Consider the following 27,621-nt stretch of genomic DNA (forward strand, 5'->3'; position numbering starts at 1 on the left):
CAAGTAGATAAACAGGTACCACTCTGGTGGGAAGGTAAACAGTGTTTCCATGCGCTGCTCTGGTTTGCCAGAAGTGGCTTAGTCATGCTGGCCACATGACCCAGAAGCTGTACGCCGGCTCCCTCGGCCAATAAAGCGAGATGAGCGCCACAACCCCAGAGTCGGCCACGACTGGACCTAATGGTCAGGGGTCCCTTTACCTTTAATATGCACACCTCAGTAATGTAATTGTGTAGAATGGTGCTAGGACCTTATGTTCATGATATGGGAGCCTTCTTTCTAGTTTCCTGCATTCTGTCCTACTTGTACAGACTGAGATTCTGGACTGCAATCTCCTCGTTACCTCAGTCAGTAGAGCACGAGACTCTTAATATCAGGGTCATGAGTTCAAGCCTCACATTAGGCAAAAGATTCCTGCATTGCAGGGGATTGGACTAGATGACCCTTGTGGTCCTTTCCAACTCTACGGTTCTGTGATTCCGACCGAGGCTCCTATGGATCCGCTCTGACATTTAATCCAATTTATTAGAGGGGGACTTGTGCTTTGCTTACTGGATTCTCAGCAGCTCGGTTGTAGAGCACATGCTTTGCAAGCACATGATCACAGGTTCTATCCTCAGCCTTTCCAGGTACAGCTGAGAAAGACAGCTGTCTGAGAGCCTGGAGAGCCACTTCCTGTCAGTGTATACAATACTGTGCTAGATGGGCCATTGGTCAGATTTGGTGTAAGGCAGCTTTCTTTGTTCAGAGCTGACAGACAGTGCCTGTAGTTTCCTCTTGATAGAGACCCGATGGCTGTAGTTTAAGATGCAGATTGTTGCAAAGCTTTTCAGTGTGGAGCAGAAAAGATACTGAAGGACAGGTTTATATCTTCGACGGAACAGAGATAATATTGCATTATGCTTTATTTGTGACGTTTTGTGTTCATCTTATTTGTATGCAGCTAATGTGGCAGAGGGAGAAAGGATGCATAATGACAGAGAGAATAATTTTGAATCAAACCTAGAATCACACGAGCAATTCAGTCACTTACTAAAGTGTGGAAGTAGATGCATTATCCCACCCTCAAATATTATGTATTTGGCTTTTACACTGTAACAGCATAAATTTAGATGTTAGACTAAAGTGGTAATGAATTCTCAAAACACAGGATGCCTTTTAATGGTTGATGCTGAGGTTTTAGCAAACCGATAGCAAAGCACTAAAATGATTCTTTCCTTCAAGGAAATTCCTATTACACATTCCCCTTTGTGTTTCTATGATGTCCCAGAAACAGAGAAGCAATAAACACAAAATATGATTTGAGAAAAATGCAAATAGACTTCAGGATGCATTTCGCTGTCTTAACAGTGCAGTCCTTTTACACGTCCACTCAAAAACTAAAACCCATATAGTTCAGTAGGACACCCTGGTAAGTTGTTAAGGTTTGCAGTCTAAAAATTAGAACTGATTGAGGGAGGGCAGGAGGGAGAGATGTTTGAAATTATATATAGCCTGAGGTTAGGATTCATTGACACAGGAGGTCATATAGTCCAATACCAGAGGGGAAAATGGGTGGTTTAGTTTCATCATGATCAATAACAGCTTTAAAGTGATATGTTTGCTTCAGGCAGTGGCTGAATCTTTCTGTCCAGTGAGGGCCTTGATTTAAATCTATATTCACAATTTGCGAATATGTCTCATATATGAATAATAGGATACTCATCTTGCATGGATTTTAGTTGGATGCAGTTCTTAAGCCTACATCTGTAAAAGTAGAAGATAATTCTGAGGGTCTTGTTTGTTACTTCTAAAATTATCTTAATTCTCCCGTGGTCCTGGGGTAAGGCAGTCTGCAACCTTCATGAAGCACCTCTTCCTAGGTGGCAGACAGGTCTTCAAGCAAGAATGGCACCATGGGGATGGACTTTCCCACAGCTACATAATAATTTTATTTGTATGCTGCCTTTCAACGGTTCAAACCATGCTCAAGGCAGCTTACAACATAAAAAGTACATAACTGCAACAGAACTATGATTAGCTAGATAGGATAGATAGATGATAGATGGATGATGATAGATAGATCGATAGATAGATAGATAGATAGATAGATAGATGATGGAGAGAGAGAGAGAAAGAGATTTCAATCTGACATCTAGCTCAAGGATGTACAGGATCAGGGGTGCTGTCAGAATCTGTGCCTTCAAGGGGCTACAGAGGGCTTTGGAAACATCAGTCTATGTGAGGCTTTTTTGTCCTAGATAAAGGAAATACTTCCAGATGGCAAGGAGGCCCCATTGAAAGGATACACAGAGCACTCTGTCCTAAACTAAACTAAAAATAAAAATGGTGAGTTCAGTCCCCATTATCATTCGCTTTAATTCCTTCTTCATTAAAAATGACTTACAGTATTTCAAAAGTTCAGGACACTGGAAAACAGCATAATAGAAAATTCAATGATAAACATCTACCAGAATCTCTGCAAAAGACCTTGGCTACCTCATAAAACCCTTTATAGGGTCAAGAAAAAAGGCGGTATAGTGATACCTAACCTAAAATGGTATAAAGACTCAGCTAACTTACCCAATATCCTTTTGGTTTTACAAGGCTTAGACCAGGTCCCATGGTTAAAAGTGGAGGATGATAGCGGTCAATGCTTTATGTGCCCACCCCCTTATTAGAAAGTGTGTAACAAGGCACTAGAAGACATTATTAACCCCTTTCTAAAATCAGATTTGACCATATGGGAGGAATGGAGCCTGAAACTTTGACCTTTTGATTCCCCTTTAGTCCCAATAACTCAACACTCTTCCTTTTGCACAGCAGCCAAGTCAGGCTTATTTGCTAGGTGGGAAACCATGGGATTATATAAGCTCAAGACAGCTCAAGAAATAAATATTATATTGGGAGATGTACCACGTGATTGGTTAGAGATATACCAGATTATACACTTTCTAAACAAGCCCAAATATAAGGACTCCAGCATTTTGAATGACCACTGGGAAGGGGAAATGTATCCCAACTATATATGTATTTTATATTTTGTGTTTTTGTGTTGTGATTTTATGTTGTAACTGCCCTGAGACCTGCGGGTATACAAATAATAATAATAATAATAATTAATAATAATGAATTACATCAAAACGTTGCTGATGGGAATGCAATTTACCTGACTCCCTAGTGGTGGTTTTGCCAAGAAATTATTCCCCTTTGAGAATAAGATGTTCAAACAATCAAATGATAGGGATAATTGCTCTGACTAGACCCAAGATTAGCCCTACTATCTTATTTAACTCCTCACATTAAGAACACAACCAACAAACACCCCCCATTTATTAACTGCGGCTAGATTTGGGATTGCAAAAAAACTTTAAATGCAAATCTTTTTGAAGCCTGGATTTTGCAAGTATGGGACATCGTGCTTATGGAAAAATTAACCATTTCACAAAAGGAATATTATTCTGAGAGAGGAAAGACTAACACCTTTTATACATCATGATATTCTTTTACAGTAGTACCTTGGTCCTCAAATTTAATCTGTTCAGGAGTCCATTCGACTCCCGCACTCAAGCGGAAGCTGCGTCGGATGTTCGGCTTCCGAAATACGTTTGCAAACCAGAACACTCACTTCCAGGTTTGCGGCATTTGGGAGCAGATTTGTCTGGGAGCCAAGCCATTTGACTACCAAGGTGCCACTGTATTGCCTTTGTTAAGACAATCAGACATGGTTTTCACCCTTCATCGACTCATGGAACTTTATGGAGAAACACATTCCTTTGATTGCTTTTCTTGAAATATCTAAAACTACAACCATCAGCCACTATTTCTCTCTCTTTTCTGTGCAACACTAAACCTATGTATGTATTCCTTGTATGGGTGTGTTTTGTTACTTGAAATTAAAAATCAGTAAAAAAATATGATGTAGTTCTATCCTCATCACACTGCTAGAAACAAGCACAGGTAAAGTTTCTGTTAAGTTGCCATAACAAATGGAGAAGGATGCTGAAATATTGCATAGAATTAGGTGGATAAAAAACAGTTTCAAATAGGATAGAAATATCAGTTTCATGGAAATCCATATTAAAAGTTGTATCATGAGCTCTTCACTAATTTGTGAATTTTACGATGAAACAAATTTCATGGTTAATCAAATTTCAAGCTTCAGGGAGTATACTGATTACCGCGGGGAAGAGCTTTTGGGGAAGTGCTGCTCAATTTGCTATGTGCAATATGCTGTTTTTGTGTCTTCAGATAAACCAAGGTTGGAACTTTGCTGAACTTTGTCTCATTGAGTTAGCTCCACAGTTTAGGGAGAGGTGAGTGATGTATGGTTCAAAATATCTGGAAATGCAGGTCTTCCTCCCACCCACCCCAACTGAGGATATGGGGGGGGGGAGGGAAGCTTGTCACTCTTTATGCCATTTGGACAGTTTGAAGATAGAGGAAACTGATGACCTGAATTTTGCTGCTCTGGAGTAAGCATGAGACTTGATCAGCCCAGAGAAATCAGGAAAACCAATAAGGGCACTCTGGTCTTATGTAATAACTGTCCTAGCCTGGCTCTGATGTCTGTAAAACTCAACCCTGTCTGCTTCACCTCTATTGCCTCTAGAATTGACTACCTGTCTATTTTGGACCAGATGTCAGGGACCTGGCAGGGCTTTCACGAGTGTGTGGTGGAGGTAAGGCAGTCAGGGGCTGATCCAGGAGAATAGACCAGTGATTTTTGGGATTTGGTGTCCCTCACAAGGCAGGAGCCATGGAAGGAGAAGGAGGACAGGTTAAATTGGTCAGGGCTGAGGGGTGGACACAGGATGCATCAGAAGCAGAGGAAGAGGCTGCCCAGTTGAAGGGGGAATCAGCTAAATCCCCACCATTCCCTGTCCTGCTGTCTCCTAGCCAAGAAGGGCTTAAAGAGGGAAGAGCAGCGACAACTTCCATGTAGGAGAAGCTTCAGGTTACATGTGCACACCCTATTAGAGGAGGGTATATAAGCTGGTGGGGGGTGTGGTACCCCTATTACTGCAACTGCTTCGTAGGGCACAGACCTGGAAATAACTGCCTAGACACAAGAAGCGTGTATGCACATGTGTATCCTTAGGAGCTGCTGTAAGTGCGTGCTCTTGTCAATAAAAAATTAACTATCTGCTTTCCTTGGCTGGGTGGGCTCAGGACACCATATCACATGTCTCTTGTCCCTTTTATTTTTATCTGTATGCCCCCAAACTCTACCATTGCCTGGCTCTGGCTATGCTTTTGGACCTAACCAATGTCTCCCCTGGACCACATCATTTGCCTTTTATCTCACCGAGTCTTGGCAAAAAATACATGCTTGACAAGCATACTAAGTGAGTCATTGGAGTATAGCCATTATATGGATGGAACACGTATACTATTTGCTTCTTTCTAACCAGAACTACAGCCTGAATTTAAGTACATTATAGCACAAAGATTTCTTTAAAAACAAAGCATTGTGTATAAGAATGTAATTATCATGCTGCAATAGACTAAGAAGGCAGTGTAGCTCAGATTATATTCAAAAATAGAAGCCCAGATGACTCTGGAATATTTACATGCTGGGCATGATGAAGAAGGTCCTTTGGTTTTTGGTTTTTTTCATTATCTGTGATTTATACTACTCTGAGTATGGATGGTTTCCTGTGGTTTACAATGTATTTTCCAGAAGCACAGGTAATTCATTAAAAACATTTTTTAATTTAAAAAAGAAAGCAATTCTGGACTATTTAGCACTTATTTAACTCTAATCAGTTGTTGAACTGTGAAGCTTTACGTTTTTTTTTTTTTTTTTAAAAAAAAGGTTCTGCTAATCTCTCTCTCTCTCTGTGTGTGTATTTGTGTTTGTGTGTAAGAGAGAGAGAGAGCGCCACTGTGCTTACCATTTTACCAAAAATATGCTGCTATTGCAAATGTTGTTCTACCTGAGATTTGTGTTTTTTGTTTTAAAAAAGCTTTAAATGTGAACAAGCACTTGCTTCAACATTTTAAAAATTAGGCCTGGTATTATTTTTCATCCCTTTCTTTCTCCCTCTGAGCCAAACAATAACTTCTTGATTAAATAGTTGTCAGGCACTATTGTGCTCTCCAAATTCAATAAGAAAACATTTCCTTCAAGATCTGAAATGTTTATCTAAATAGCTTTCTTCTTGTTAGATGATTGGGAACTCCTGCAGTATGACAAGAGTTGGATATGTGAAAAAAAGGATTTTTCTTTTTACCAACTAGATGCCTTCTTTTTCGAGAGATAGGAAGCCAAATGAATAATTCAGCTAAAATAAAATTGAAGTGAGGTCTTTTTCTTTTAAAAAGCCAGCACAGTCTGTAAACACCATTAAAAAACAACAACAATCATGCTGGGTATTAACACATCTTATATGGAATCAAGATAAAACAAGTGGTTGAAAGAAGCAGCAAGCTAATAGTCTTAGCACAGGGGCTCTGAAATATTTGTAATTTTGTTTTAAATGCATAGAGCATTGCAATAAATGAATCTAGAATCAGAGCATGGGTGTTTATAATGTTGGAAGTTCAGGTTGTACCCTGATCACCTCCTTCCTAAAGTTGTACTAATTGTACCTGGAAACAATATCCTAACCATGAGGTTTACTGTCGCTTTCCCTTCTGCTTTGCTTCCTCCTGCTTTATACTGATTTGCTTGCCCATAATTTAGGGACAAGATCATATACCACAAGCAAAAGTTTCCTTTAAAAAAACCCAAAAAACTTTTAGGGAGGTTAGCTTAGGGAGGTTGGAGTGTTCTTATGCACTGAGCCTTAACCTCTCCTATTAAGAAGGGCTTTGGGTAGCAGAGCTTAGCAAAATCTTGCCTAAACCTTCAAGGCTGTATTGATATACCACCTTAAAACCACAGTGGTTTTTGTTTTTTTAATTGTATGCAACCCAGAAATTTTTGTGTAATGTGATAAATAAATAAAAATAAATATTAAATCACATCTGCCTGCTATAGGGGAAAGGCAAGCACGACTTATTATTAGAACTTTGTACAGACTGTAGAGGTGTGATGAATGTACAGGTTTCTAGAGGCTTGGCCAAATCAGATACAGTTCTTGCATATTTGGCGCATGTACTTGGAATATGTAGATGGAATATGGTCCAAGCTGCTTTGCTTGCCATATATATTATGGACATTAATCCTGTTTTGTTTCCTGTATGTGTTTTCTTTAGTTGTATGTTTCTGTTATTGATAAATAAATTTCATCTATATAAGGGCTGGAGCAGTCATGCATGATGGTTAGAAATAATTTATGGAACCATCATAGCAAAGATGCAGAACCAGTGGTGCAAAATAAGATGTGTGGAGTAAATCTTGTTTTTCAGATTCTGGTTATGGGGGGGGGGAAATAGGTCTTTCAACTTCATATTATACGTACAGTATATCATTCTTGTTGTCCAGTTTTGCCTGCTGCTGGAAACTATGTAGCAACAAGGCAGTGCACTATTACAGTGTAACTGCAAGGGCAGAATGCCACCCGCCTCTGCCTTTGTACAGTTACATTTATAGTTACATTTACTCCATTTTTATCACATTTAGAATAGGCATTAGTCTAATTAACAGGCATGGCCAAACTACTTACGGTTTCTTTGCAGGATAATTTATTTATTTATTTATTTGTTGTTGTTGTTGCTGCTGCTGCTGCTGTTTAAAGCTCATGTATTAGACCAGGCATGGCCAAACTTGTCCCTCCAGCTGTTTTGGGACTACAATTCCCATTATCCCTGAACACTGGTCCTGTTAGCTAGGGATGATGGGAGTTGTAGTCCCAAAACAGTTGGAGGGACAGGTTTGGCCATGCCTGGTCTAATACATGAGCTTTAAACAGCAGCAGCAGCAGCAGCAGCAGCAGCAGCAGCAGCAGCAGCAGCAGCAACAACAACAACAACAACAACAACAACAACAACAACAACAACAACAAATAAATAAATTATCCTGCAAAGAAACCGTAAGTAGTAAGACAAGAATAAACCTAAATTACAGCTCATGGTTTGTTTGGAGAGGAGCAAACCTGGAACCTACGTTTGGATGTAACACTAAGCAAAACCATGCCTTAGCTACGACAGGAGCACAGCTGGAGTAGGTGAGGAGCAGACCACCTGCACAAACATGCCTCACCTTTACCTTTAAACAGTAGTTAAGCCTAACTGTGGTTTTAAAGTGATATGAACACAAACCCACTGAAGTCTGTACCTTATACCCAACCCTCTTTTCCCATGCTTTGGTATAATGTAAAATGCCCACCCCTGGCTGGGCAGAACTTTACAGATAGACTTCTATTCTATCTGTAACATGTAACAAAATGCCCATTTGTGCCAATGAGATATCAAGGACCAGGCCTGTGCCAAGACGAGGCAGCCGGGTACATTTGCCCTGGACCTCAGAGGGCTAAGCTGGCTGGCTGGGGGGCGGGGAGCAGGGATTGGCTGCTTTTTTATTTATAACTTTATTCTAACGACTTCTGCCCTGGGCCTTAGACATGTTCTACACAGGCCTGCCAAGCACTGCTCTTTCTGGGAAAATAAACTTTTAGCTCCTGTTTCTTGATAGTTTGTCATGTTCACTATATATTTCAGGGCAGCTGTTTTTATTTTATTTTTGCTGCTCCCCCCCCTCTTGAAACAATAGTTTAAATTACCAGTACAGAAACTAGCAGCAGGCAAACAAAAGGGAATTATAAATTGTTGGCCGGTTGGTTTCTGGCTTTTTTGTTTTTCTTATCTTACGCCTTTCCCCCTGCTATTTTCATGTCTTTGGGACTCTCTTTTCTTTACTGGATATATTCCCTTTCTTAAAGTAAATCTCAGGCACTATCTGTCGTCTTCTGCTATTCTTCCCATAAAGTCTGCTAAAATGGTCAGTAACGCAATTAAAACCACATACTTAGAACTGAATAGGGGAGAATTACAACCCAAAGGAGTTAATATTTCTTTGAGCCATTTTTTCAGATTCAAGCAACGTTACTATATTTTTAGCCTCTGTTTTGGAAGGCATTCTTCAGGATTTCATTCATATGCAGAATCATGGAATTGTTGAGTTGGAAGGCACCCTGAGAGTAATCTAGTCTTAGCCTCTGCAATGCAGGAATCTCAACTAAAGCACAAATGACAGATGATCATATAACCTTTTATATTTGTGCAGCTGGTTATTCCTGCCTAAGTGCCCAACTTTACATTTGTCTCTATTGAAAGTCATTTTGTCAGTTTTGGCCCAGTGCTCAAATCTGTCATGGTCATTTTGAATCCTAATTCTGTCTTCTGTGGCGTTACCTACCCCTCCCTGTTTGGTGTCATCTGCAAATTTGATGAGCATCCCCTCAAATCCTTCATTCAAGTTGTTTATAAAGATGTTTAACAACAATGGGCCCAGGACAGAGCCCTTCAGCACTCTTTGAATTTGGTCAGCCAGACAGCTACAAATCCACATAACAGTTGCCTCATCCAGATCACATTTTACCAGCTTCTCTGCAAGAATATCATGGCGGACTTTGTCAAAAGTCTTACTGAAATCAATATACACTTCGCCTACAGCATTCAGCTGATCCACCAAGCTTGCAACACCATCGAAAGAAGAAATGAGATTCGTTTGCCATGACTTGTTTTTGAGAAAACATGCTGGGTTTTAATAATCACATCATCCTTTTCTAAGTGTTCACTGACCAACTGTTTAATTATCTGTTCTAGGACCTTTCCTGGTACTAGTGTTAACCTGACTGGTCAGTAGTTTTGAAAGTTTTTCATTAGAAACTTTTTATTAGGATTATAACCATATTGAAGCTGGAATTCTATAAGAATCTCTGTGGTGCATGAATCTCTGTTGTAATCTGTTTGCTATTTTTCTAGTTGTTATTTGTATACTTCTAGTCCTGTCCATAAGTGGATAAATCAGAAGCCAGGATCTTTTCCTGACAAATGCTATTAGACTTGACAGAGAGAAGTGCATGAGAAGTGTGTGCCATAATCATGGTGATTATCCCATCTGAGACAAGTGACCACTGTTTGGAGTGTATGGGACCAGTGTATGGGAGTGAGAATGAGAAGAGATACTTGTCAAACATCTAACTCTGTGTTCTTGCTGTTTAGTCCAGGTTCCAGAATCAGCACATGTATAATATGGAATAATAAAACAATATACCATACAGAAAAAATATACCTCATTGTGAACCCCCACCTTATATTAATTACATATATGTGGCAGAAGAAATACTGCCATATATCGTCACAGTTTGGAAGAGTTTCTATGCAAATAAGACAAAACAAATTCCTTCCAGTAGCACCTTAAAGACCAACTAAGTCAGTTCTTGGTATGAGCTTTCGTGTGCATGCACACTTCTTCTTCTGTGTATCTGAAGAAGTGTGCATGCACACGAAAGCTCATACCAAGAACTGACTTAGTTGGTCTTTAAGGTGCTACTGGAAGGAATTTGTTTTGTTTTGACTATGGCAGACCAACACAGCTACCTATCTGTATGCAAATAAGGATTGCATCCATTAACTGCTAACTCAAACAACTTGAGTGAGGCAATCTGTTACTTCTGGACCAGAGTTTTAATCTCTCACAAGGTAATATTTGCATAAAAAGTCAAGCTGTCAAGAGATTCTGGAAATGTTAACTTATGGAACTTCTTTTCTTTCTTTTTTTATACACTGAATGTCTCTATGTGCGCACACGTAAAACTTGAAGATCAGTTATATTTTGATATGGCAGTTTTAAAAATCCATAAATAATTTGTGCACATGGTCAGTTCTGACTACTTCTGTATATGAATTTGTGTGGACAAATATTACTTATGAAGTTTCTTTATATTGAAGTAGACAGACCACTGCAAAAATCTTTCCCAGTCCTGACAGATCCCGGCAGAGATTTCCCCCAACTTTTTTTACCCATTATCCTTTTTTAAAAAAGGATACGCACAGAGAGAAAACATATCATAGAGTTTGAATTTGGGTTCTCTTCAACACAAAAGATGAGCTCGCCTGCTGAAGTATGACATTTTATGGAATTGAACTAGGTGATTGTCTGCAAGAAAACCTTTGACTGTAACAACTGGGAAAAGTGCTGCTACAATTACAGGTGACTCCCCATTTATTTGAGTTTACGTTCTGGAACTCCACATACACAAGTGAAAATTGCGTAAGTGGGGAGGACCCTCTAAGCACTATTTAAATGCCCTCCCTCCAATCCAGATCAAAAATATTGTTGATGTGTTTTAATCTATTTTACTGTTAATTTTAATTATTTTGTTTTAAACTGGTTTTATTGATAATTTTAATATTTCTTGTAAATTACATAGAGATTTGATTACAACAAAGTGACATATACCTTTTGTCAACCAACCAGTGGCGTAGCGTGGGTTGTCAGCACCCGGGGCAAGGCAAGTAATTTGCGCCTCCTAACCCATGGATTTGCGCCCTCTAACCCGTGGATTTGCGCCCCCAACCCTAACCCCCAGATGTTGTGCCCGGTGCGGCCGGCCCCCCCTGCACCCCCCACGCTATGCCACTGCAACCAACCAACCAACCAATGGATGGTTATTCAGTCGTACATTACTTTTTGATGCACATGAGTACATACTTTTTATTGTGTAACTTGTACATATTCCATTTATGGAGTGTGAAGACATTCTGTTGTTTTCAGTAGGCTATTTTATTATTAGCAAGTCAACATACTGAACCAGGAACCCTGTTACAATCAACAAAATATCTGACTAGAAACTGACTAGTCAAAACAGTTAATGACAGAACTTTTTAATATCAGAACATGCACTCTAGTAATGTGTGGTGTGGGGGTGGACATGCAAGCATCCTAAAAACCACTTATATGGAGAAAAGGCACAGTAAGCCCTCTGTATTTAATCTGAATGGATGACTGAAGGAGAAGGTAAATAGAGGCTTCACAAGTGTAATTAGACCAGGATAACAATTGAAGAAAAATGAAGAGAGTCCTTTGCCATTTACCCTCTATCTAATGAATGCAGTATTCTCAAAATATGCAGGAAAGAGGGGTTGTTACAACCTTCTTCCATAAAGGGTAGTTCTTCGTTAAATTCCCACCAAGGCCTGAAACAAACCATTTGGGCCTGTATCTCATTTGTCTTCCTTATATTGTACTATTGAGCTGCAGTATAATACATGTCGATTTGTGTGCTTTTACATTGAAAAATTCATTCTTTTGTGTCATTGAAGACAGATATTGTGCAGTCCCTTCAGAGCCCTACTCGGTCAAATAAATAAAAATCCAATACTCCCTTGTAAGGAGTGTTGTGGATAGCGGTACATTCCTTTGTTTTAAGCTTTGGGGCTTTTAGTGGTTAACAAAAGATGGAATTCCTCATTGAATAATGACCAATGTTTTTAAAAGGCTACATACTTTCTACTAATACCATTTAGGTAAAGAAAAATCTCTAATGTGAGTGTGTTATTCAGTGATTTGCTTTCTTAATGAGTATGTCAAAGGTTTTACGAATTGTTGAATTCAAAGGAACTTACCCCTAGGTAAATGTATAGAAGATGAGAGCCCTAGTTTCCTAAAACAGTATTTGAGTAGAGGTTTAATTTTGAATTTGATGCTGAAGAGTGGAGGTGTTTATTCTTTAAAATGTTGATAGAGATAATAAATAATACTTCCACAGTGTCAGTGATCTCCAAAATATATGCTTAGAGAATGGAAAATTGTTTTATTGCTCAAAGAGGTAAATTAGTTTAAGGGGACCTATGAAAGGGTATTATCTAGCAAAAGAAAAGAAAATTACTGCAGTATTAATGATTCCAACTTTGAATATGCTTTTTGCCTCAGTATTCTGAAGAATTAGAATTGATTGTAATTACAATGCAGGTAAGCTGTTCCTCCCCATAATTATAGGAATTACTCTCTTGAGTTCATTGAATGCTCCTAAGCCAAAAGTTTAAATGATTTTAAAAAAATTATACCATACATCACTGTATCTGCTTTTATCTGCCCTGGTCAATATCAGTTTGGAAGACTATATACTGCTGTATACTTGGCTTGTCACAGCTATGTGTTGATTTTCTTTTTAAGGTTTCATAAAAATTATAGGTAATTTATGTTTCTTGAAATGTATGTGTTTCCAGACAAATAGCAAGCTACAACACAAACCCAGTGATTACATTTAGTAAGGCCAGGCTTGAACAGGTTGGAAAGCTAGATTGAGTGTAAATTCATAAAGCTGAAATGGATTGTGTTGGCTCATAGTTTGCTTTCGAAACTGTAGCTCATGTTAATTTAAAAATATGATTGCAGTGCCTTTCATCAATTTCTTATACATGTACACATTATCAGTGAAAAATGCTGATGTCTGGCAGAGCTTTACTGAATGGTAAATGGGTTTTTGTTATCTGAGAGCATTGCTTCAATACCCTTGCTGACCTCCTGTAACAATTCTGTGAGGCACTTTAACGACAATATTGCTCAGATTTGGACAAAGTTGGAATCTGCTACAGTTGGATTAAGTTCAAGGGAGGTATCCTGAGCACTGTCTGATCCATCTGTACTGGATTATGGCCTGAGGATGTGGAGAAGCTGCTTGAAGAAGTGTCACCAACCACCTACCCTCTTGACACTTTCCCATCTTGTCTTCTTAGAGCTACCCATGGGGGTTGACTGGGTAGGTCCAGGATGTGATTAGTTTCACTGTAGGAGGGGGAAATACCATCCATTTTGAAGGAGATGGTGTGGCATCCCCTTCTTAAGAAGACCTACATGGACTGAGAAGCATTAAACAACTATTGCAGAGACGCAATTATTCCTTTTTGGGCCAGGTGCTTGAGTTGGTGGTGATGGTAAGACTTGAGGCACACTTGAAGAATCCAGGATGGTTTCAGACCCCACCATGGCATAAAACTTCCTTGTTTACCCTGGTTGATGACATTTGTTGGGGGAAAGGTGGGGAGGAGTGATTCTGTTCATTCTGCTTGATCTCTTTGTACCTTTCAATACTGTTGACCATGGTATCTGTGATCTATGAATGAATGGTGGTACATTACTACTACTACTACTACTACTACTACTACTACTACTTCAGTGGTTCTGACCCTATGTCCATTACTGTTTCCAGAATGTAGTTATGGGATGCTGTTGTTTGGCACCATGGCAATTGTCTTGTAGTGTCCTGCAGGGTTGTCCCCATGCTATTTAACAACTACCGGTATATGAAGCCACAGGGAACTGTCATGAGATTTGTAGTGGAATATAGGGGAATGTAAGGAAAATAGCCTGTTCTGGATGGTATTGCACTCCCCTGGAAGGAAGAGGTCCATAGCTTGGGGATGCTCCTGGATCCAGTCTTGTCACTGGAGTCTTGATTGTTATATTTTTATGCCACTTTTCATTCAAATGAGTAGCAAAGCAGATTACAAACAATAACATCACAAATGCAACATAAATTATATAGAATAATTAACAACACATCAGCAAAACAATTACAGTTTATAAAACACTATTAACAAAACAACTAACAATAAGCTAAACAGCACAATTAAAACAAAAGCCATATGATACAATTCATGAAGTACTACAACATCATCTATAAAACAATATTAACACCATTAACAACAAAATGGCAACCATAAACTAAACCAAACACTGTTGAATTCATATACACATGCTTCCTACCCCCCATGATTTTAAATCTTTCAGATGGTATGGTAACCCCTGGTTTATAAAGCCAAGGCATTTTTTCTTTAATGCCTGAGACTATGACAATTTACAAACTGGAGCTTGCAAAGCTGCCAAACTATGAATTAAAGTTGTGTTCACTGTGGATTGCTGTTTATCTGCTAAATTTATAAACCATTGAAAAAACACATCTGTGGCTTTTGCTCCACCTTAAAAGGCTGCTGAACTTTGGAGTTGTGTGTAAATTTATAAAATTAAAAAACTGAATGTTGAATAGATGTAAGACAGGTAGACAAGCATTGCCAGATTATGGATGCTTGTGTACATTTGGAAGGCCAAATCATATTGTATGATGCTAGCAGAAGCCATGGTTCGAGAATAAAGATTCAAATCACTATATTTGAAGTTCCTCCAATTGCAAATATAATAACCACTCTTCCCTACTCTTGGTGTTTTGAAATGTTCAGAAAAACCTACTTTGTCAAGTATTGTGTATGACAATCATTATCCTTTCTCTAACAACCACTCTTTGATGAATAGCTTTCTACAATTGCTATGAATATATTAAATATATATGCATTTTATTGATTATAGATTAGTAATTATTTTCTGTAATTGATAAGTGTAAACTGTTTAATTATTATTTGCTGATGTTTAATTTTACTGTTTACTATTAGATTCTAAAGGATTATTGAATATTGCTTTATTTGATATAAGTTGTTTATTTTAAAGTTATTGTAACTTTTTATATAGGATCTGATTGTTAATGTTTAATGTTTCTTGATGATGATGATGTGTTGGAAGCCTGCCAGAGTGGCTGGGGCAACCCAACCAGATGGGCAGGGTATAAATTAAATATATATATATATTATTATTAAATATATTGTAATAGTTGTTATGGCCCAGTTTCCTTGTAAATGAATGCATTGGTTATGGGCTATCTCTGCTTACTTGCATGTACAGTATCTGTAATTCTCATGCGGTGAGGCTTTATTTTATCTATATCTGAAATCTATATTTCTCTCTTTCTTTTTTCATTTGAAAATTAAGAAATGTGATATATGTTGTTATGTTGAGCCTTGGATAGCAGCTTGTATAAGTCTCACTGTGTGTAGTTTATCAATGAGTTTTAATTTTTAATTTTTGTTAAAATTCTAATAAAAAAGTATTTGGCTAACAGTAGCACTTTGCTTCACAGGATTTATGAACGTGTTATAGACCCTCCAGAAACAAATCTGACTCCAGGAAGCAATCTGTGGCTTGGACAACGTAACAGGAAACATGGCTTCTTTAAGGTAAGCCTGAAAAATGGAACCAAATGAGTTAACAGAAATGTGATACATTCATCCTTTGCCTTTTACAACATCCGATCATTGGTGTTTTCATAGCAACACTGCCATTTCATAGTTCAACATGCATGTGGATCAGCTACATGGAGTGAAAATTTCTGAACACCTGAATTCAGTTTACACTCATTCTGTGCAACTTTTCCTTTGTAACTTGTTTTGGATCAACTTAAAGGGAATAAGAAATGTGAATCTTTATGTCAGAGCATGGAATCAATAATGATACATCATATGCTCTCTGTAATCAGAGGTGTATTGTTGTTATTAAAAGATGTATAGGTTATGTACCACCCTGCCTTGCTTTCTATATATTGGGTTTGGGCTGGAGTTCACACGGCTGCACCGGAACTACTTACTATCCTCATATGTGTGGGCAGGCCTGATAACCTTTCATCCCACTTGCTACTTCCTGACCTTCTGCTTATTCTTCTCATTCAGTTTTTCCTTATCTTTAGTCTCTAACTCCTGAAACAAAATATGTAAACATATGGCCCTTTCCCAAAAAGGAGAAGGCTAGAAGGAGATAATTTCTTAGCAGCTTGGCTGTCTCCACATATGGACGAGTCAACAAGGGAACTGAATTATATCCCATATCAGGTTTATTCTAGTGCATCTGGTGGATAGCTTCATGGCCTACTCAGCTGAACCTGGCATAGGGGAAAAGACTTGCTTGCTGCTGGCTCATGGACAGTGAACTACTGTACTGGAACTGACATTCAGTCTAAAACTTTGGGGAGTGAAGTCCAGAATGGTGCTGTCTACTTCCCTACATGGGATCCAAAACTTTGGGGTTTACTACCCTATCCCATAGTATTGGTCATCCTAGCTGGTCTTCTCAACTTCTCAGTTCTGCCTGCTTCATGGGAGATGGTGTTGGTTCTGTTGCTAAGCTAGGTTTGGCCAAAATCTTCTCTACTACAGAAAGACAAGTAGCAAAATCAAAAACATCCTCAGTTTCTTTGCTCCCCTACTCTCTAAATTCTCTTTTCCTTTTCCGCAGCTTCCAACAGAACTAGGCGGGCATTAACATCAACCTCAATGTACTCTTCTAACAAATAAGAGATAAGTAGGTGTTTTGGGGATGGGGGTGGGACTTGTAGCCTTCTGTGGCTGCAGGAAGCTTTCCTAAAGTCTGATCCTGGCTGGACTCTGCTGGAGCCTTTACCCTCCCATGCAGTGGACCAAAGAACAGAGGGTAATATGTAAAACAAAACATTAGGAAGCCTCTCTCACCATCCTCCTATTTTCTCCAGCTACTGCTCCTGCAAACTTGTGCATTGTTTGGCTTGTTGGGCCCACTGGCTAATAATGAATTCTGGCACTCATGCATCTATGGCTCCCACTCCCAGGCACCAGCAAATGTGCCACCAGCATTGCAGTTTGAAGCAGATGCCAATGCCTTTCTCATCCAGCTGTATGTGTAAAGGCCCCCCCCCCACATTACCCAACTGGTTTTGGGGTGCAAGGGAGGTTGCAATGGGTAAGAATACTGCAGCAGGTTTTAATATAATGCAGATAATTTTTGTATCTCTTTTGTCCACCAACTCCCCATTTAAATTAAGGTGGAGAAATGCCTTCTTACCTGGACTTTATTTCTCCATCTAACAGCTGAGCTGTCACCGTGAAGTGAAATTGATGGCATTATTTTATTCTACAGCTGTTGGTTTTTTAACCTCAGCTGCTTCCCATAATTCTGCAGATGGTAAACATATGTTTATGGGTATATAGCAAAAAAGGAACAGGGGGAGTAGTAATAGTTATATTGGTTTTGCCCATCTTTAATTCTTTTTTGATACAGACAGCCAGAGTCTAAGAACTGAGGGATATTATGCATTTATAAATTAATATTTCTGCACATTAACGCTTTGGAAACAGCAGGATAGCTAATGATATGATAATGAGCTGCCAGTTTTTATTGATCATAATGCAAGTCGACATGTGCCTTTCTTTGCTCTATGGATGCCTGAATATTCTGCTAACTGTCTGCAGGGCAAAACTACATAATTGGCTGTATTTTTAAGCTTGCTTGTGAGTTTTATAAGCTTTACACTTTATTCTTGTTGTTACCCAATGCAAAAGCCTATGGTTTTGATAGTTTATAAGCACACATATCCCTTGTCCTTCTATTTACATACTCAGCAGGACCCCCTTTTTCTTTTGAAAGCAATTTGTTTCAGTGTTTTAGCATATACAAACCCTATTTTGCTCAGGGTAAACAAAGATCTGCAGGGAAATAAGAATGTTAAAAAAAGAATGTATCTGCAGAGGAATTGTGCTAGCAATTGTGTCTAAAAAGCACTGAATATTATTATCAGCATTATACTGATAATAACTATTTCAAATCTATTAGGAGTGTAACAGCATACTTCGCTGATATGTTTTCAGTTCATCTTCTGCTTTTGTTCTTAATGGCAAAACTCTAAAATTGTAGCATTAATACACACTTGGAGACACAATCTTCTCTTTCCTTTTACACCTACTATGTTTTCCTGATGTAGCCTTACCTGATAAGTTCTTCATTTTATATTGTCTTTCACACAGTGTAAAAATCAATTCTGGAAATCTAGTGGAAATTTAGTGCTTGTTTCCATGTTCCAGAAAAACTCTGTTTACAAGCATCTTAGCTTGGAAAATCACGGGAGTTTTGCACTGTAATTCCACTTGATGAAATTTGGGGCAGTATCCTGGCATACAGTTCTTTCCTGCTTTTTAAATTTTAGTGCGACATGGCAGTATATTGATCAAAAAGCCATAACGCAACAGGTACTGTAGTGTAAAAGGAACACTAGAAATTGGAACAGAAGTGTTAGCATTATAAGCAGTAAAACTAACCCAATAAACTAACAACAACAACAATTTTTTATTTATACCCCACCTATCTGGCTGGGTTGCCCCAGCCACTCTGGGTGGCTTCCAACACCCGTAAAAATTATAAAACATCAAACATTAATAGTAAAAATCAGATCCTATATAAAAAGTCACAATAACTTTAAAATAAACAACTTATATCAAATGAAGCAATATTCAACAATCCATTAGAATCCAATAGTAAACAGTAAAATTAAACATCAGCGAATAATAATTTAAACAGTTTACGGTCATCAATTGCAATAAAGTATTACTAATCTAGCAGCAAAGCACAATGCATAAAATACCACAAAACGTACAAAACCATAAAAAAGGATCAAATTGAGAAACAAGGACACACAATTTACAAAATTATTTTTACAAACTATCTCTGAACTCCTCTCTTCCCAGCTGCTTCTGCTGTTCTCAAAGTCATGGTCTGGGAAAGGCTCCTGGGGCAGGAGGGTGGGGCAAGGCAGGTGGAAAAGCCATTGCCTGCAAAAAGTCTCTCTCCCCTCAGTTCTTCCTCTCGAGGAGAGCAGGCCTCTTATAAAGACTCCTGGGGCTGGGGCAAGGCAGGTGGAAAAGCCATCTCCCCTCATGTCAGAATGCAGCTCCTGTGTTCTTAGGGGACACCCCACCCCATATGATGGTGACCTCCTGTCTTATTCCTTTTAATTTTCAGTGCTTTTTGTTAAGAAGAAAAAAAAAAAATCTTAACACTGTAAAGGAAAATCTCACAGCTACCCCCTCATATTTGATAGAGCTCTGCATCCCCAAAACAGGTCCAGCAAATGCCTAGGTAACATTAATGTGGTTCAAGTTAGGGGAGGTGAGATTGTTCCGCATGTTGCAGAGCATTTTAGGAAGGCGAATGGTAAAATGAGTTAGGAAAGCGTAAAGAAAGTTGGTGAAATAAGTCAGTGTATTTGGCTGTTAACCAGAAGGTTGGTGGTTTGAGCCCACCCATGGATGACTGTGGGCAGGATTCCTGCTTTTCAAGGGGTTCAACTAGATGACACTTGGGGTCCCTTCCAACTCTACAATACCATGAAATATGAGCATTCTGTTTTTGCCTTTTCCACAACACAATCTTATGAATAATTCTTGTAGATGGGGAGGAATTTTTTTGAATAGGGTATCTTTTTGAGTATTGCAGAGTAGTAGTATAATACTTGTATGCCAGAGTAGGAAAACAAAGAAATTAGAGCAGTGTTTCTCAAACTTAGGTCCCCAGATGTTGTTGGACTACAATTCCCATCATCCCTGACCACTGGTCATGCTAATAAGGGATGATGGGAGTTGTAATCCAACAACAGCAGAGGACCCAAGTTTGAGAAAGACTGAATTAGAGTGAAGAGGCACCCCAAAGATAAATCATATATCATGTTAAAAGTATTTGAAGCACCTTACTTAAAAGAAGCAAGGGAGAAATGTAACCAAGAAGGCGGATGATTCTGTTCCAGTTCTCACATCTTCATCCTTGCCTTTCTCTCTGAAGCTATACTCACTGCGTGTTAGGTCCAAACCTGTATGACACACTCTTTGTATTAGAGCACTAGAGGCACATCTGTTTTTAGTTATCCATCCTGAGTACATATTTATAAACTGGGATATTTCTGAGCCTGCATCAATAGTTTTGTCACTGATTGTATGAAATATATTAATTATGGATCCTACTGTATTTTTATCTGTTTTATTATAAGGGTCCATCTAGCAATGCTGGTGATAATGAACAAGTAGAAAGAAGTTCCAAGTTGTTTTAAAGTGTTTCCAATATTGAGCTTTAATGCTGTAACATGCCTTGGGACCTTAGAGTGAAGGGCATGTAATGATTGATTGATTGAATAATAATCTTGTCACCTCAGGTGTTGGAAGCAGAGATGAGGGGGCAGAAGTCTCCTCTTCATGATTTTCCACTTAATATGGCAGCTTCCCTTAGCTGCTTTGGTCAAAAACAGCAACAGCAACTGTTGACGAAAACAGTCATGCAATGGAATGCCATATAACTGACCCTTAGATGCCACAGTAGCAGAAGGGAATTGTTGTGTGTCACTCAGCTGCTTCCACAAGTGGGCTGGCATATGGCGAATCGTAATTCTGTACTAAAGCACAAAAAGTCAAGGGACCTGACACTTCCCCCTCGCTTAATGCTCACCATGCCTTTTCTCCTATGTCCGTGCTTCCTTCTAGCAGTATGTCATTTCTGTCAACCTTACTCTTGCCCCCGAAAATGCTCTTCTCATTTTATGGAGGTGAATTTTCATAACAAGATTTTTACAATGATATGTAATATTATTGCAAATACAAGACAATATCCACAATTCCTATAATCTGTGCAGTACGTTCTCTGACATAAGGCCCTGACACAGCAGCTGTTGCAATATATGATGCTAGCTGGTCGTGTCAGTGGATATAACTGGAGGTAGTGCTATAGCTGTCGCTGTCATAATCCATTGAAGTCAAAGGCAGAGTACACACTGCAGCTTGACTTTTCCTGACAAAAAAGCCCTTTATTTATATTTGACTAGTCATCTTTAAAACAGATTCTGGTAGTTGTATGCCTGTTTAGGGAAGCTTTTAATATTTGATGAATTACAGTGGTGCCCCGCAAGACGAATGCCTCGCAAGACGGAAAACTCGCTAGTCGAAAGAGTTTTCCGTTTTGGAGGTGCTTCGCAAAACGAATTTCCTATGGGCTTGCTTCGCAAGACGAAAATGTCTTGCAAGGTCCTGCGGGTTCCCCCCCTTTTTCTAAGCCGCTTAGCCGCTTATCCGCTTATCCGATAAGCCGCTAAAAGGCGCTAAAAGCCGCTAAACTGCTAATAGCGCTAATCCGCTAAGCCGTCAATGGGCTTGCTTTGCAAGACGAAAAAACCGCTAGACGAAGAGACTCGCAGAACGGATTCTTTTCGTCTTGCGAGGCACCACTGTATTGTATTTTGACATTTTGCTGGAAACCGCCCTGAGTGTTTGGGAAAACCCAGCCAGATGGGCAGGGTATTATCATCATCATCATCATCATCATCATCATCATCATCATCATTATTACCATGGCGGCATCTAAAACCTGGAAGTGAATGAAAATGATACATGTGTATAAATAAGCTATTGGCATGCATAATAAAAAGAACATACCTTTTAAAGCATATAGTTCAAGGCTTAGAAACAGCGCACAAAAAACTGACATTAGCTAGGCTGCGTGTTGCTACCACCCTCTCCCAGCTGAAAATGCTAAAAAAATTCAAGATTAATGCTTAACAAACAAGCAAATGGTGGGGGGAGCATTTGTGATAGGTATATTTTTAACATTTACAGTCATACCTCGGGTTACAGACGCTTCAGGTTGTGTTTTTTCAGGTTACGGACCCGCTGAAACGGGTTACTTCTGGGTTTTGGCGGTCGCGCATGCACAGAAGCACTAAAACACGCTTTGCGCATGTGCAGACATGCCGCTGTGGGTTGCGAATGCTGCGGGTTGCAAACGTGCATCCCGCGTGGATCACATTTGCAACCCGAGCATCCATTGTATTCATTTATGTAGCAAATAGGGCTTTTTTCAGCCAGAACTTGTGGTTCGAGGACCCGACCCCCGCAATGTGAAATGAATACACAAGGACACGTGATTTAAGGTTAATGGGCAAGGAAAGGCCACAACTTTATTGATTACAGCAGTGAAAAGGTATTGGCTTAGGCATTGGATCTCTAAAACAAGTGGGTTTATTCACCAGTAGGTGGAGCCTGTTGATGCTAATCCAACTATAGGCTCTCCCCTGATGTCACCGAGGGTCGTGCCATGGCCTCCCGCCAAGCAGGCATCGGACAGAATACACGACTGCCAGATTCCTTTAACGGAATACCCAAAAATTGAAGGCATAGGCGATGGCCACACCTAGCCCTTCGACACACCACAACACATTATTCCAATGCCTAACCTACCCACCAATACCACAAGTTGTGACGATTGCTACGAGGTAGGCTAAAAAACCAAAAAGCCTAATGCCAAATGGAAAAACTCCTACCAGGCCCCCTGGGCAACCAGGGCGACCAACCTAAGGTCCATAGCAAGGCCAATGACCTAAGCCCTAACTCAAAGGGAGTGGAGGGTGGGTGACTCGCGACGAGACGACGGCAAAGAATGAGGCCGGGGAGAGGCTGGCGCTCCAGCAAAAGGCTGCTGAACACGCCCCCTCTGAGGCACCTGGTTGGATGCCTGCCGAGGGGCGTGGGTGCCAGCCAGGTGAGGTGGAGGCAGGGGGCTAACGCCCCCTGCTAGGGGCAGTGCTCGGGCTCCCGCCCACAACCACTCCCCTCTCTTCCAGGGAGGAGAGTCTTTGCTGGAACTCTGTTCCAGCACCTCTCAGGTGGGCACCATTGCTATTATAAGAGAACAAGGGAGGCGGACATGGTGAGTTTCAAACCTTTTCCCAGAAAAATAGCACTGAGTAAGGCTATACACCCGTGGAAAAAGTCAACAGGTGCTTAATGTTAAGCAAAGGCAGAATAAATCTTAGTAAAGTGAGGTGAAACAGTTTGGTTGTGATGCACGCCTGGTGTGCTCATTGGTTATTAATTAGGCTTGCTTTAACTTGGACTCCTCAGGCCACGATGTCAGTGAAGCCTTGTACATACTGCCTAGATGAGCATTTCAGTGTAGATTGAGATGCCCACCCAGATATGACTTTACATCAGCTACATACACATATATCCATGTTGTATTAGGGCAAGGGTTTGGGTTTTATTTATATGTATTTAAACATTGCCCTTAGACATCCATGTGTCTGTAGTTTTAATACATTGTTCAGTAGCATTCATTTTCAGAATCATATTATGGATTGCTTTGGAGGTTATCCCTACCAACTGACACTGTCTCCTCTCATTATTCATATAACTTCATCATTCTCATAGATGAAAAGGTTAATAAATGTTCTGGATAGTTATTTTCATTAATATTTTCAATTAATATTTGATCTTGAAATAACAAGCAGGAAGAGCTGCTTGCTGATTACCTTTTTGCTATCTGAGACAACGAGCGCATAAATGTTAAATGTTGCTGCATCTGCAAATCTTGGAGCACTATATTTTATTTATAGCAGGAGCTCACTATTCCGAGCAGGATATGATGTCTTCTATCTGCTCAGTAGCATCCATTTTTCTGTTGTACTCCAGCTGAAATAATGGCTTCAATTTCTGATGAAACCAATATTTTGATTATCAAAGGATAACCTTGACTGTAAACTTACTTTTCTACATACAGTGGTGTGTGGGTGGGTGTTTTCAGTACACTTTATGTGTCTCTCCAGTACATCATTACAGCATGCATGTCTATCAAAATTTATTTGAATGCTAAGGGTCTTAGCCTTTTTTGTTATCCTGTTCACATATGTCGACATGTCCAAGGACTGAAGACCTCAGCATTTGATTTTAAGGTGCAGATTTAATCTGAGTAAAGCATCACATCACACTGAGGCTAATCAGTGGAAGAGGGGTGGAGAAACCTTTCTCTGGAATCATTGTACTATGAATAAGTCACCTTATGAAAGTGGCTTCAGACTAGAATAGTTCCATTGGCATTTGCTCTCTAATAGACCTTTCAAAGGTTTTCATTCATAGGGTTTTCATTGCTCGTCTTTGTGTATGTGTTTGTGTGTGACTGACTACAATTCACCATATGCTTTTAGTTTATGTGCCACTGAAAATAGTGAGACTTAAGCATTCTTAGCCACACCCTGGACTGTGGTGTTGAGTTTGGATCTTTACTTAGTGCCCTAGGAATATTATTTGAAGGGCATGTTAAAAATAGTTAAGTGAAATACAAATTAACTAAACTTTTCATATAAAGTGAAAATCATAAGGTCTGTGGCTGACCAGGCTTTGCATTCAGAATTTTTTACTTGCCAGAACAGTTCTTACTTCTTATGTTTTACCATGAGGTTCCAGAATGGGCTCTAAAACTTTATTCCCCAAATCAATAATATTAACATTATTTCTATTTTTAAAATCTGTAAATATTTTGTCAACTAGTTTTGTTAGATCAAGCAGTATGAACCTACAACATTGTAGTATTTTGTTCTCATTTTTTAATATGAAATTGATAAATAGTGAATGAAGTCAAATGAAAGTTAAGTACTTTGGGTTGTTTTAAATTCAACAGGAAATATTTAAGCTAGTGTGTAAAGTGACCAGTACAGTTGGCTCTTAAAAGTGCATAACTTTGGTTAGTTGATGTTAAATGTTATCTTCTGGCCTATGAGAGTACTTAACTTCACTTATTCATGAATCATAAAAACCTAAGATTTTTTTTTAAAAAATCAAAAGCTATGGTTTTTTTAATTGAAGAAAGAAATTATATATTTACCAATTTAGTGGTATCTTTTTAAAAAGTTCATATGATTTTAATTTGTAAATCAATATGTATGTATGTATTGTATTAATTTGCTATGCCTTATCAAGACATAACTTGTGAATTATTTTGTACAATTTTAATTGTATGACTATAATCTATATTACCAGCTATCTCTTCTGTTACAAAGGGTATCATTCAAGATGTGAAAGTCATCTTCATGCCTAATGGATATATAACACAATGCCCTAATCTGAATCGCAGTAAGTAGCACTTTTAAGTATATATATTTAAAATTAAGTTTACAAAAATAATTTTAACAAAAAAGAGTGTTTTGTAGTGCCTATTCATTTGTTGCGCAACAATGTTACATTCTTCCTGAGAAGTACCACTTTGTAGTTGAACAACTAAGACAATGTTTTGCCAACTTTTCTCAGTAAAAGCAGGCTGGGGAGTTATAGATATAACTGTTTTACTCCTTCATATATTTGACTGTGCATATTTATTTTCTGTTCATTTAAACTGATCTTATAAGTGACCTAGATGACAGTTTCATTGGGAAAGCCAACAAATTCTGGACCCCCATTTTCCAGTTTGCATTGAACTAGGCTACACATTACTGTCATCACACCAGATCAGTTCAGATTTGTCTGTTCAGCATTCTGATGGCTGCATTGCTTATAAGCCAGAGAAAACTGGACTGAATTGCAGACTGTGGGATACCACCCTTCCGCCCATGCTCTTCTGTTACTATAAGATTCCAATATTTCCAATAATACGTCATATATGTGCGAGACAACCCAATTTAAATTATTAATTTTATTTTCTATTAAAATGTCCATATGTTTTCATTTTCTTACAGTCTTTGTAATATTTGTATTACAAATGCTAGAATCAATAGCTAGTGAGTTAAGCATATGGTAGTTTGTTTTGTATAATATGGTTTTTATCTGCTGTTTTCCTTCCTTCCTTTATTGAGCCTGTCCAACCTGCAGTGACTTCTTAAGCCTGGTTCAAGGAATTATGGATTTGCAAGAACTTCTGGCTAAAATGACAGCAAAAGTAGGTACCTGACCTTTGTTCCCAGTTTTACATCCAAGTTGTCATTTGCTTCCCATATTTGGGCAACCATGTACACATTTCTTATCTTGTTCCAGTTTATATATCATTATGTCAAGGACTTATTTCATGCTATAAATGGAAGAATAAGTTACTGATCCACAAAGAATGCATTTTTCCTTTTTGTTTGAATTGTGGTTGAATGCTGATGCTGAGGCTTGCCTAATGGAATAAGAAAACAAGATAGGCACAAGTATTTATCTAACCTGATGCATAGTTGTCAAACATGGTTGTTTCCTATGTCATTCATTTCCCTTCATAGAAATCAAACACATAAAAATCTGTACCCTTGCAATTATTGTTAATAACCTGTTCTATATCTAACCCTTCAGTTCTTACATAATATTGGGGGTTTTTTGCATGGGATAGCATGATGATGAGAAATGGAGGTCATTGGGATTGGAGTTCTACCAGTAGTCAGGCAGCAGTGGCTGCTCATCAGATGCTGTCTAAATCCTATTTTGTTTCTGAGCTGCCTTCACTTGTTCTTGTTCCATGTGCTTATCTTGTTTATAATAAAACACTTTCATAGCATTAAAATGCCAATTATAAAACAAAACATTGTGTATACATACTGGCTCTGTTTTTACACCATAGTTTAGCAATGCATGAGCAGGAACAAACCTCAAATGTAAGTGCTCTCCCGTTATCTTCCCACAAGGCTAGGATGCCTTCAGCACTCCTTCCTCCCCCCCCCCATTCTCTTAAAGCAGTTTTATCTGGGCCACACTTCCAAAATAAAAATTATAAACGAGTCTTCTCCCATACAGTGGTACTTCGGGTTACAGACGCTTCAGGTTATAGACGCTTCAGGTTACAGACTCCGGTAACCCAGAAAAAGTATCTCAGGTTAAGAACTTTGCTTCAGGGTGAGAACAGAAATCACGCAGCAGCGGCACGGTGGCAGCGGGAGGCCCCATTAGCTAAAGTGGTACCTCATTTTAAGAACAGTTTCAGGTTAAGAACGGACCACCAGAACGAATTAAGTTCTTAACCTGAGGTACCACTGTACTCTGTTCAAACAGTGATTCTGGATCACAGCTAGGATTGTCCTCAATCGCACTTGATGCTCTTGTTTTCATTTAGAAAAGATATCTATCCATATTTTGCGCATATATATACACACTACACTACACTACACTACACTACACTACACTACACTGAAATGTTTAAATGTTTATATTTGATTGTTCTTGAATCTTCCCGCCACACTTGCCCTCCTCTCCTGGTGCACCACACGGTTTGAGAACCACTGTATTAAAGCCCGCTTGTTGTGTCATATGGATCAGAGATCATGGTTCATAACTGTGGCCAGGGTCAAA

The 27,621-nt window shown here is 39.0% G+C and overlaps 1 protein-coding gene across 4 annotated transcripts in view; it reads left to right on the forward strand.

Moving 5' to 3' along the window:
* Positions 1-27,621, forward strand: part of NELL1 (neural EGFL like 1) — a 407,721-nt gene that overhangs the window by 104,686 nt on the left and 275,414 nt on the right. For all 4 annotated transcript variants that reach the window (XM_081834787.1, XM_081834789.1, XM_081834790.1 and 1 more), the window contains exons 5-7: positions 15,843-15,939; positions 25,371-25,443; positions 26,160-26,242. In XM_081834787.1, the coding sequence (XP_081690913.1) occupies positions 15,843-15,939; positions 25,371-25,443; positions 26,160-26,242 (253 nt within the window). The remainder of the gene's footprint in view (positions 1-15,842; positions 15,940-25,370; positions 25,444-26,159; positions 26,243-27,621) is intronic.

The sequence above is a fragment of the Podarcis erhardii genome, assembly GCF_964252035.2.
Source record: "Podarcis erhardii genome assembly, chromosome: 1".
In the NCBI taxonomy this organism is placed as follows: Eukaryota; Metazoa; Chordata; class Lepidosauria; order Squamata; family Lacertidae; genus Podarcis; species Podarcis erhardii.